This window comes from Babylonia areolata, chromosome 26 (genome assembly GCF_041734735.1).
Source record: "Babylonia areolata isolate BAREFJ2019XMU chromosome 26, ASM4173473v1, whole genome shotgun sequence".
In the NCBI taxonomy this organism is placed as follows: Eukaryota; Metazoa; Mollusca; class Gastropoda; order Neogastropoda; family Buccinidae; genus Babylonia; species Babylonia areolata.
The window spans coordinates 5,939,998-5,953,017 of NC_134901.1; the positions used below are offsets into that span (position 1 = coordinate 5,939,998).

Below are 13,020 nucleotides of genomic sequence, written 5' to 3' on the forward strand. Positions count from 1 at the left end.
ATTATAACCACATTTCTTCCCGTTCACTCCATGTGTGACTGGCGGAGTGACCGTCCACGCCTCGTTGTGAACACTGTCTCATTTCGTCTTGAGGGAGAAAAAATATGGACATTTTCCATCCCACTGTGTCCGGCTAAGCCTTCCCATCGACACTAGTAATTAGGCCCAACACTCGGCTTATATCACAGATTGACATAAGTTTACATTTGGGCCAACAGCAAAGTGAGAGTTGTATTATCAATGGTTTCTGCAGTCAATGGGAAACCATTGACAGCTTAGTCTTTTGTGAAGGACTATGACTCTCAAACTAGGAGGCAAAATTGCACTGGCTCTTAGTGCTGCAGCCTTGTGGGCTAGTTGGCCTTTGGGAACCATCCCAAAGCCGACTGTCCTAAAACCCTCTTGGCCGAGAGAGTGGGGATGTACTTGGGCAAGACACTCTCCACTATAATCAAATTCTAGCCCAAATAGTCGGAACAGCAGTTGCCTCCTCTGCTGTTCTGATGGTCATAGTCGGACACGACTGACTATCATATGTATACATAGTAATTCAGTCGTGTCTACATTGCCTTCCTGACCTTTATTTATCACCCACCTCAGCGCGCATGGTGAACTGTTGTAACCCAGTGGGAAGTTGGAGAGGCTGTCCTTATCGTTTTATTATTACAGATTAGAAGACTGCGCGTGAGCGCACACTGAGGCACTTCAACACACACACACACACACATAACTGCGCGCGCACACACACACACGTGCGCGCGCACACACTCACACACATGCACACATACGTGCACGCGCACGCACTAACACTCACACACACAACCACATACACACACACAAACCACACAAACACACACACAAACCACACACACACGTACAATTTAGCACTGCAATCGTGAACAGGTGAAAGAGCTCCCCCTAATTCCTACCCCCTCCCCCCTCTCCCCCAACCCCAAACTTTTCCACTGGTGAACCAGGAAAGTCAGAGGTTAAAGGTGACTAACTTGGACAACTTCTTGGTAATGTTGGAAATAAAAGCCCCTGTCCCGAAACAGGGTCCGTCTACCGTAATGTAATACCAAGTCAACAGCCGTGACGTACAGGATACTGCGCGTTCGGTGTGTTAAGTGGGTTAGGAGGGGTGTGGGGGATGGGGTGTGGGTGTGGGGGAGTTGGGGGGTGGGGGGATGGGTGGGGGTTTGGCAGGGGGTAGATGGAGAAGTAAAGCTGGTGGAGGTGGTAGTAGTGATTGCGGGCTCGATTCGCCTATTCCCGTTTCGCCTATTCCCGTTTCGCCTATTCCCGTTTCGCCTACCCTTTGATTGTGCCGCCGCCTCAATGGTGTCTTGAGAGTGTGAATCTTTTGTTGCGTTTCGCCTTCCAACCAGTCCTGCTTCGCTCAAACTGAACACCGAGCACTGGAGACTGAAATGTTCAATGTCATTAGCTGTAAAGCTCTAGTCTTCTTCTTCTTCTGCGTTCACTCGTATGCACACGAGTGGGCTTTTACGTGTATGACCGTTTTTACCCCGCCATGTAGGCAGCCATACTCCGTTTTCGGGGGTGTGCATGCTGGGTATGTTCTTGTTTCCATAACCCACCGAACGCTGACATGGATTACAGGATCTTTAACGTGCGTATTTATCTTCTGCTTGCATATACACACGAAGGGGGGGTTCAGGCACTAGCAGGTCTGCACATATGTTGACGTGGGAGATCGTAAAAATCTCCACTCTTTACCCACCAGGCGCCGTCACCGTGATTCGAACCCAGGACCCTCAGATTGACAGTCCAACGCTTTAACCACTCGGCTATTGCGCCCGTCGTAAAGCTCTAGTGACGTGGTAGGTACAAATAAGAATAAAAACGGTGCAAAACAGATAAAATGTGTGTGTGTGTGTGTGTGTGTGTGTGTGTTTGTGTGTGTGTGTGTGTGTGTGAGAGAGAGAGAGAGAGAGAGAGAGAGAGAGAGAGGTGTCTTGAGGTTGGGGTTGAGGGTGAAGGTGTTAATGTGCTACCAATACAAACACCAATTTGTGCATACGTGCTTATGTATTTTACGAAATGCATGCGTGAGTTTGCGCCAAGACAGCCAGACAGACTTACACACACATACAAACACACACACACACACACACACACACACACACACACGTTCTGTCTATCTCTCTCTCATTCATTCACAGTCACAGACATTCAGTTAAGAACACTAAAGAGAAAAGAAAAAGAAGAAAAAAAACAAACCGTCCACGGTCGTAGTTTTTATTAAAAAAACAATCTTTAACCAACGGAAACAACGAAATAATCCTAATACAGTAAGCAAAGTCATAACATGAACATCAGATTGTATCAAAAAGCAGTGACAAAAAAGAAAAAAAAAGAAAAAAAAAAAAGACGGCAGATATTACGTATTTTGTTTTCCAGGATCAAACGCATTAATAATCAGTTTATAATGGATACGCTTACTCTATGAATTTTCAAAACTAAGCACACAAGCAAATAGTATACACTTCAAAAGGATAAGAAGAAAATATACTGCTAAAGAAGGCTGGGTTCTGTTTCGATCTGAACGTTAGTTCAGTTCAGTTCAGTTATTCAAGGAGGCGTCAGTCACTGCGTTCGGTCAAGTCCATATACGCTACACTACATCTGCTAAGCAGATGCCTGACCAGCAGCATAACCCAACGCGCTTATAGTCAGGCCTTCAGAGGGAAAATAGAAAGAAATGAAGTAGAATAAGACACAAAAGTAAGAAAATAGATAAGAAAACGTTAAATCTGAGGTAAGATGCAAAAGTAAGTAAACAGATTAAGTAAACGTTAAATCATGGAAATAATGTAAAATTTTGGATCAGTCAAACTTGAATTACGTTCTCCTACTGTTTCCAGTCTGCTTTTTAAAGGCTTCGACAAATTTTCATTGGAAGATCAAAGACAGGAATGCGGAAAGTGAAGAGAAGGCATCTGGCGGAAGTGGCCCATCAAAATTAAGCGATAATCAAGAACCGCAACTCTGTACTGACATCGGAATTGAATAAGGAGCCACAGCGCAGAACTTTCGCCTTAAAGTCGTCATACATTCTCTGCTTCCTGTTTGGAAAATAACGGGTCACTCGACACAATTTTGAACCCTTTAGTACTATTACTACTATTACTGATGCCGCTGTTGCTGCTACTATAATTATTTCATTTAACGCTATGATATTAACAGAAGCAAGCAATTTACAAATCAAATACATAAATGAAACGGATTAACATATAACAAGAAGTGGAAACTTGATTATAAAAGGGTCATAATACCGCACTCATTGATATCCTAAAAGCACAATAATTTACAAAACCCACGGAACAGCATAATCTCCATGCAAGAACTGCTACACTCCAGCACGCATACACAAAAACCTTACACAAAAACCTTACTAAACAGCTAAGACAAAAGCAGTTACAGATAAATTCCCGCATGCATATAAAGGCGCTGAGTTATGATTTGTATACAAGGAATTTCCAAACTGAGAAACAAAGTATGGGATACAAGGGTTAACAGGAATAAAAACTGGACACAGGAATTCTGTTCAGCTGGAAGACCAAAAAGTGTGGAAAATAATGAAACGAGAGAGTTCTAGTACAATGATGATGCACTTAGACACATGAAATAAAAGTAAAGTAAGGTCAGATAACGTGAAATAAAATCAACAATGATAAAACGAAAAACAAAACAAAACGAAACATACTAAACTGAACGAAGATGATTGAAATGAATAGAACTGAAATACGTTAAATAAAGTAACATTGAAATGAAAACAAAACCAAATGAAAAAGAAAACAAATGCTGCATTTGTCTTTCAATTTCGGTCGGGAAAATCTTGCGAGAGTCTTTGTGTGAGGAACAACAGAGAGAATTGTGATTCGTTAATGTGTGTGAAGGATGTTCTCCTCGGACTTGAGCTGACTTAAAGTGCGGATGCGAGCGCGAGTGCGTGTGCGCGCGTACGAGTGTATGCTTTCATGTTGTTATCGTTATTGTACCTGATTATTTCAGTTTCCATGAAGTTTCTCAAGGAGGTGTCACTGCGTTCGGAGAAGCCCATAAACGGTGCAACACATCCGCTAGGCAGATGCCCAACGCACTTGTCAGCCTTGAGTGCATGCATATACATAAATTTGTGTACCTATAAGAATTTTGCCATAGGACAACACCTAGGTTGCCAAAGGATCTATTTCTGTGCGCCACCAAGCACAGGCTGATTTTCAAGTCAAACCTCAGACAAAAAGCGAGAACGGGAATCGAACCCAGCACCTTACAGACACTGTATTGGCAGGCACACGCCTTAACCATTCTGTCACCTTTACTCCTTAATCACTGTGCCGGGTAACCGGCCTTTGGTGACGAAACAACGTACGGCTGAGGGGCCACCCCTGGCTGAGTTGTGACTGTGGTCATCACCATCCCCCCTGTGTTGGGCTGGACGTCCACGGGTTTGTTGCTGACGGCGATGACGATGGCGGCGATGACAACGAGGCCACTGCCGACAGCAGCGAGGAAGAAGGCCCAGACTAAATGATGTTCCTTGGTTCTGAGGAAGATGAGGGTGGGTGTGGTGTACGGGTTATAGCTGGGGCTCTCCTCTCCCGTCATGCCGACGTACACCATGCAGCCGATGAAGCCCAGACATCCTGTGGTTCACACACACACACACACACACACACACACACACACACACACAGAGACACACACACACACACAGACACACACACAGAGACACGCACACACAGCCACAAACACACGCACGTTGTAATATTCCCATGTTTAGCTTTGTAAGTATTGATAATTGGATGTTGGGTCAGATCTGATCACGAACATCTTTACAATGCAAGTCACATTATCTGTTCACTCAGACACAGGAAAAAGGAATTAACTTTGTTCAGTAAGACGAAAGATAAAATCGTGTACTTGAAGTTTGATTTCCTTATGGACGGCAGCTGTATAATTGCATGCATTCGCACTTGGCTGATCAATCTTTACAAGATGAAGTGGTAATAAATCACGTTTTCGAGAAGAAAATGGATTGTTTCACCTCAAGAGCTCTAATACTCGTTTTTGAAACAGGTAATCCGTACGACATGATGATGATGATGATGATGATGATGACGACGACAACAAGGGTAACAACAAGAAATAACAGCATTACTAGTGGCATTAGTAGTTAAATTAATGCTATAATTATTGTCATCACCTTCATCATCACCTATGCTATCGTCTCACCTGACACCCCTGCCATGATCTCCAAGAACCTGGATCGAGGGCCGGGGAAGGAACGGCAACAGTTGGTAACCAGAGCGTAGATACAGGCGATGATCAAACCAATGGTACACAGCCCCTCCATCACACGCACCGCGTGAAACCACCCGGCTGAGGACGAAAAACAAGACAATCTAACATACGAAAGGCTGTTTCTGTCAGAACCCCATTTCATAGTGCAGTAAATGGCTGATGGTAGGTGTCTGTTTAGTATGTGGACCACCGAAAGAAAACTTTTGATGACATTTATGAATTCTCCTATTTGACTCATGCTATGGCCATACTGGATAATCTAGGGCTTGGTTTGTTGTGGAATGATCAGTTAACACACTCTCTCTGTTTCCGGTTCTAAATCTGACGTAAAGAACAGGCTACAGGATCTTCTTCTTCTTCTGCGTTCACTCGTATGCACACGAGTAGGCCTTTACGTGTATGACCGTTTTTATCCCGCCATGTAGGCAGCCATACTCCGTTTTCGGGGGTGTGCATGCTGGGTATGTTCTTGTTTCCATAACCTACCGAACGCTGACATGGATTACAGGATCTTTAACGTGCGTATTTGATCTTCTGCTTGCATATACACACGAAGGGGGTTCAGGCACTAGCAGGTCTGCACATATGTTGACCTGGGAGATCGTAAAAATCTCCACCCTTTACCCACCAGGCGCCGTCACCGTGATTCGAACCCGGGACCCTCAGATTGACAGTCCAACGCTTTAACCACTCGGCTATTGCGCCCGTCACGCTACAGGATCAGTTTTCGTTTCAATCCCAGTGAGCAGAAAGTAATGAAGATGAGCTTTATTTATAGTTACAGGATATTCAAGCAAAACAAGCAATGTTCAAGCAAAGTTCGATTACTATTTATTGTGCCTACGTGACAACCTGCCTCTTGCAGTAATGAAATTTACCAGTACAAAAAGGAAGGATTCAGGCTGTACAAAGAAAATTATGAGAAAGTGATCCAGCATAGTAAGGGTCGAGATTCTCCCCACCTCCCCTTGCAAGGAAAATATTTTCTTTTCAATCAATATAAAACAATCCACGTTAAAATTATAAGGAAAAAAAAACCCCCCAAAATAGAACAGAACAACCAGCAACAATTTTCCTCCTCAAGACAGAACGAGTAGTGTTCACACAACATGGCGTGGACGTTCACGTTCACTCCATCAGTCACACAGACTGGAGGTGAAGAAACGTGCGATACAATCTTTACGTAGTCATTGTTATCATGAATCAATCAATAGTGGGGGCATGTATGGCTTTGTTTTAGTTTCAGTTTCAGTAGCTCAAGGAGGCGTCACTGCGTTCGGACAAATCCATATACGCTACACCACATCTGCCAAGCAGATGCCTGACCAGCAGCGTAACCCAACGCGCTTATGTATGGCTTTGGGTCGAGACTTATGGGATGAATTTCATTGTTTGTTTGGTTTTCAGGGGACAACATTTTTGTTGCCATTTGGTGTTTTTCAGTGAATCAGTATTCACAGTCCTTCCTCATAGATATTATTATTATTATTAGTAGTAGTTCTTTTTATGTATATATCTAATATTTATTTATTTATTTACTTATTTTATTTTATATTTATTTATTTATTTATTCTCAAGGCCTGACTAAGCGCGTTGGGTTACGCTGCTGGTCAGGCATCTGCTTGGCAGATGTGGTGTAACGTATATGGATTTGTCCGAACGCAGTGACGCCTCCTTGAGCCACTGATACTGATTCAGGAAAGCAGGGAAGATTACCTAAGGATATTTTGCTATTGTAACTGCCATATGCGCACGACATGCTCCTCTATTTCTCACTGATCACCCGCACCGGCATGTTTCTGACAACACGATCTGTTTCATGTTTGCACACGCTTTCTCTCACTTTACGTGAAAGAGCGTAAACACACACACACACACACACGCGCGCGCGCACACGTGCTTTCTCTCTCTCTCTCTCTCTCTCTCTCTCTCTCTCTCTCTCACACACACACACACAGAGTCAATTCTTATACCGACATATGCAACATATTGCGTGCGTTTTCTTCTTCTTCACAGCCTTCTTGTTCCGTAAGACTTGCGCTCTCTTCAGACGCAGGATAGAACGTGTACAAAATCCCCAACACGGGGGTTGCTTTTGGCTCAAAATCAGACTAACAAATACGATGACAATTCGTGAACCCACATCAGATTGAAGCTTTTGAGACTCGATACACACACACACACATACATACATACATATATATATATATATATATATTTTAATTACCAGTGAACAATCTAGTCACACTTCAATGGAAAGGAGTTGTTCAATTTTTGCAATCAAAATGGTTGTGTTCAGTTCGGAGCAAGCGTTTAGCAAATGTTTGTCTGCACTTATCACTGGTCCTCTTGATTTGAGCCTAGGAAGCGAGAGAATCTGAGCGTGCTAGTTCGAATCACGGCTCAGCCGCCGGCATTTTCTCCCCCTCCACTAGACCTTGAGCGGTGGTCTGGACGCTAGTCATTCGGATGAGACGATAAACCGACATCCCGTGCGCAGCATGCACTTTGCGTACGTAAAAGAACCCACGGCAACAAAACGTTTGTTCCTGGCAAAATTCTGTAGAAAAATCCACATCGATAGGAAAAACAAATAAAACTGCATGCAGGAAAAAAAATACCCCCAAAAATGGGTGGCGCTGTAGTGTAGCGACGCGCTCTCCCTGGGGAGAGCAGCCCGAATTTCACACAGAGAAATCTGTTGTGATAAAAAGAAATACAATAGAATAGAATAGAATACAATACAATGTGTCCCTGTGTGCATGAGCAGTTTTCCGAGCACACCATAAGCTCCAGCTTATTACTGCTCCAAGGCCTGACTAAGCGCGTTGGGTTACGCTGCTGGTCAGGCATCTGCTTGGCAGATGTGGTGTAGCGTATATGGTTTTGTCCGAACGCAGTGACGCCTCCTTGAGCTACTGAAACTGAAACTACTGCTCTATGTGTTCGCAATGTCTTTACTTGCTTTTGAGAATAAAATCATGTTTTAACCAACTCAAAGACTACGTTGCAAATCAAAATGTGAAAACATGCATTACAAAGCGCCTCTGGTATTCCGCGATGAATAACAATTATAAACCAAACACACTCGAATGTTCTTCACCGATTAGTTCCACTCTGTAACCAAGCTGCTCAAGCCAGGTAAGTAGATAAAAGTCATAATATCAAATATATCAAATATATGATTGTTCATACTGAGGCAGCATTCTCATACTCCATACTCGGTGTGTGTGTGTGTGTGGTGTGTGTGTGTGTGTGTGTGTGTGTGTGTGTGTGTGTGTGTGTGTGAAAGAGAGAACAGTTACTATTCTATCTATGTAGTGTGCTATGCCTGTATTCGTTTTATCCGTGTGTCTCCAAGTTCTTCTTCTTCTTATCATTATATTATTATTATTTTTTTTTTATAGAATAAAGAAAATTTTTACATCAAGAAATAAAAAGACATTTGAGAAAAAAAGAAACAAAAACAAGTTTTGTTTTAAGATCTAGGAAATCGGAAAGGATGAAATGACAGAGAGAGAGAGAGAGAGAGAGAGAGAGAGAGAGAGAGAGAGAGAGAGAAAGGGGGGGGGAGGGAGGCTGGTGGTGGTGTTAAGCAAAACAAAAGAATGACTACAACCCATCAATCACTGACAGACAGTGACTGACGAGTACAACAGTCACAAGTCAACCAAACGTTATACGAGCAAAGAACTGATAATAAGCATGACTGAAGAATACAACAGTCACAAGTCAACCAAACGTTATACGAGCAAAGAACTGATAATAAGCATGACTGAAGAATACAACAGTCACAAGTCAACCAAACGTTATACGAGCAAAGAACTGATAATAAGCATGACTGAAGAATACAACAGTCACAAGTCAACCAAACGTTATACAAGCAAAGAGCTGATAATAAGCATGACTGAAGAATACAACAGTCACAAGTCAACCAAACGTTATACGAGCAAAGAGCTGATAATAAGCATGACTGAAGAATACAACAGTCACAAGTCAACCAAACGTTATACGAGCAAAGAAGCTGATAATAAGCATGACTGAAAAATACAACAGTCACAAGTCAACCAAACGTTATACAAGCAAAGAACTGATAATAAACATGACTGAAGAATACAACAGTCACAAGTCAACCAAACGTTATACGAGCAAAGAAGCTGATAATAAGCATGACTGAAGAATACAACAGTCACAAGTCAACCAAACGTTATACGAGCAAAGAACTGATAATAAGCATGACTGAAGAATACAACAGTCACAAGTCAACCAAACGTTATACGAGCAAAGAACTGATAATAAGCATGACTGAAGAATACAACAGTCACAAGTCAACCAAACGTTATACGAGCAAAGAGCTGATAATAAGCATGACTGAAGAATACAACAGTCACAAGTCAACCAAACGTTATACGAGCAAAGAACTGATAATAAGCATGACTGAAGAATACAACAGTCACAAGTCAACCAAACGTTATACAAGCAAAGAACTGATAATAAGCATGACTGAAGAATACAACAGTCACAAGTCAACCAAAAGTTATACGAGCAAAGAACTGATAATAAGCATGACTGAAGAATACAACAGTCACAAGTCAACCAAACGTTATACGAGCAAAGAACTGATAATACGCATGACTAAAGAGTACAACAGTCACAAGTCAACCAAACGTTATACAAGCAAAGAACTGATAATAAGCATGACTGAAGAATACAACAGTCACAAGTCAACCAAAAGTTATACGAGCAAAGAACTGATAATAAGCATGACTGAAGAATACAACAGTCACAAGTCAACCAAACGTTATACGAGCAAAGAACTGATAATACGCATGACTAAAGAGTACAACAGTCACAAGTCAACCAAACGTTATACGAGCAAACAACTGATAATAAGCATGACTGAAGAATACAACAGTCACAAGTCAACCAAACGTTATACAAGCAAAGAACTGATAATAAGCATGACTGAAGAATACAACAGTCACAAGTCAACCAAACGTTATACAAGCAAAGAACTGATAATAAGCATGACTGAAGAATACAACAGTCACAAGTCAACCAAACGTTATACGAGCAGAGAAGCTGATAATAAACATGACTGAAGAGTACAACAGTCACAAGTCAACCAAACGTTATACGAGCAAAGAACTGATAATAAGCATGACTGAAGAATACAACAGCCACAAGTCAACCAAACGTTATACAAGCAGAGAAGCTGATAATAAGCATGACTGAAGAATACAACAGTCACAAGTCAACCAAACGTTATACAAGCAAAGAAGCTGATAATAAGCATGACTGAAGAATACAACAGTCACAAGTCAACCAAACGTTATACAAGCAAAGAACTGATAATAAACAGACTACTCACGAAATCCCGCCACTCCGTAACCGATGCATTCTTCAAAAGCGACGACATAAAATTTCACCGAAGTGCAAATCATCCATAAGCCTTCGTCACAGGTAAACTGGTCAACGGAGCCATCGAGCTTCTCGGAGTGTGTCCAGAACGGAGCAGAAAACCCAACCAGAAAAACAATGGTGAACAAGAACAACATGAACACTCCCGTCTTGTAGCCTCCTGTACGGCTGCTGAACGCTGACATGTTGTCAAGATTTTTTTTTTTTTTTAATTGTCCTCTTGAAAGAATCTGAAATCCTTCTTTATTATATCTCTTCTCCACAGCAAAGAATCCGCTGATAAATTGAAGTTCACCCCCTTTTTTTTTTTCTATTCTGTTCTTTTGCCGGATGTGGTCACTTTGCCTGACTCCGAACTTAAAAAAAAAACCGGTGACACAGACAGACAGCCCAGGGCGATGGAATGTTGCTGACGCTTCACGTGACTGGTTCGTCAGATATGAACTCTCTCTGTAGCGTCTACAGTTTTTGTTTCAGAATGAACGTTTTATAGCACACACGTTAAAGTTCGTGATGCCACCAACACATACACCTGCGCGTTAAAAGTCCAACGCACACAGTTCTTGCGAAATATCCTCTACGGTGAAACTGAAAACCTATACGGTGAGCGGGAGAGTGAAGCTGAACTTCCTTTAGTTGGTCATGTGTGTCCGCTCAAGCGTGACACCTGCTGACCCACAGTTGGTGCGACGGCTGTGTTGACGCAGGGAAAGATTTGTCTGCCTCTGTCTCTGTCTGTCTGTCTTTTTCTCTCTACCTCTTTTATTTGTGTTGTTATGAATGATACTTACTGATCCATCTCAGCTAAACGTGAGTACAGGTATGTGTGATGTCAGAAATGTATCGACAGGCTCTTTTTAAATCGTTATTATTACTTCTTTTTTTTTTATAGTGTTCAACAGCAATTATAGGAGCTTAAAATGAATAGACGCGGAAACACTTATTTGCAATTTGTATATATTAGTTGAAAGTATAGTTTAAGTTTTATTTTTTTTTGCCGTTTGTATAAAGCTATAAAGGAAAACAACTGCAGAAGTGACAACAACACTTACGTCACTATCTGTGACAATTAAAGTTATATGTGTTCTTTAAATGAAACTATCTGCTCGAGGGTGTTATACTGAATGAGAGAGGTTCTGTTCGGACATCCATCTCTCTGCTTGTCTGTCTGTCTGTCTGTCTGTCGGTCTCTCTCTGGCCAGTCAGATCCGTCAGGTCAGCTCGACTGGTGTGCCTCACTTGAAGACGTCACGCCAAGTGGTGAAATGGAGTGGACTGGTCAGTGGAACCCCCCCCCCCATCCCACCTCTCCGCCCCTCCCCCTCCTCTCCCTCTCTTCGAACCTCTTATTTGACACACATGCCCATTTTCTTTTTCTGGAAATTTAACTTCAGTTGTTTAGTGTGGAAGGCAAAATCAATTGTCATCTGTTCGAATGTGCTAACACACACAAACACACACACACGCACACACACACACGGACGCAGACACACACACACACACGCGGACACACACACTGTGACAGAGTGATTTACGAATGCCCGTGGCCAGAGGAAGAACGGGAAATATTATTTGTACATTTCGAACACCTGTATGAATGTGAAACTGTTTTGCACGTGGTAAGTGTGGGTGAATCGTGAGCTGTGCATGTTCATGTGTGTGTGTGTGTGTGTGTGTGTGTGTATGTGCTGTAACGTCTGTAACGTCAGTCTGAATGCATCAGAGCTCGGATGATGTGGTCTGTGTGCCTTGACTGTTCCGAACATCAGGTGGGAAAAAAAAGTTTTTATTTTATTGTTTATTCGAAATGTAACTAATGATTGAATAGTTTGAGAATATAGTAGTTTTTGCTGTTAGTTTTGAAATGTTTGCTTTTTAATAAATTAATACTTTTTTGTGTATTTGTGTAATTTATTAGACGTAGTGACTCATGAATGAATATTGTATTGTTAATTGGAGAATTGTATGAATGCATGAGTGGTGTGAAAGGATAGCAAATATAATAAAATAAAATAAGGGAACAGTAGGCTAAGTGAAGGGGGAACATTGAGAATTAGCTGGATGCTCACTCAGTGTGTCGGAAGGAATAATTTAAATGGAGTGTGCCGAGAGCTAAAAACTGGAAAAAAGTGTTATCAGGGCTCCATGTTGACCGGCCACGGAGTGGAGGGACCTTGTGGAACTGGGATGTTCACTGAGGAGGTGCCCGAGTTTCCCACGAGTGAGTGGGGTGGACATTGACTTGACACTACTGTGAGTAGACTAACT

The 13,020-nt window shown here is 42.1% G+C and overlaps 2 protein-coding genes across 2 annotated transcripts in view; one reads left to right on the plus strand and one right to left on the minus strand.

The window, feature by feature from the left end:
• Nucleotides 1–2,248: 2,248 nt before the first annotated feature.
• Nucleotides 2,249–11,314, minus strand: LOC143300729 (uncharacterized). The gene is made up of 3 exons (XM_076614621.1): nt 10,703–11,314; nt 5,263–5,409; nt 2,249–4,673 (listed from the first exon to the last, which is right to left on the minus strand). Exons 1-3 carry the CDS (start codon nt 10,935–10,937, stop codon nt 4,357–4,359), a joined length of 699 nt encoding a protein of 232 aa, XP_076470736.1. The 5' UTR covers nt 10,938–11,314; the 3' UTR covers nt 2,249–4,356.
• Nucleotides 11,315–12,384: 1,070 nt separating this feature from the next.
• LOC143300728 (uncharacterized) overlaps nt 12,385–13,020 on the plus strand; it is a 22,659-nt gene continuing 22,023 nt past the window's right edge. Inside the window, exon 1 of the mRNA XM_076614620.1 lies at nt 12,385–12,521. The gene's annotated coding sequence lies outside the window, so the exon portion shown is untranslated. The remainder of the gene's footprint in view (nt 12,522–13,020) is intronic.

What these genes read in the sequence shown, in the direction of transcription:
- LOC143300729 (XM_076614621.1), bottom strand. Translation starts at nt 10,937, where the DNA reads ATGTCAGCGTTCAGCAGCCGTACAGGAGGCTACAAGACGGGAGTGTTC. An exon ending in TTACGGAGTGGCGGGATTTC is followed by an intron (nt 5,410 to 10,702) that starts GTGAGTAGTCTG and finishes TTTCGTCCTCAG; the next exon opens with CCGGGTGGTTTCACGCGGTG. An exon ending in GATCATGGCAGGGGTGTCAG is followed by an intron (nt 4,674 to 5,262) that starts GTGAGACGATAG and finishes TGTGAACCACAG; the next exon opens with GATGTCTGGGCTTCATCGGC.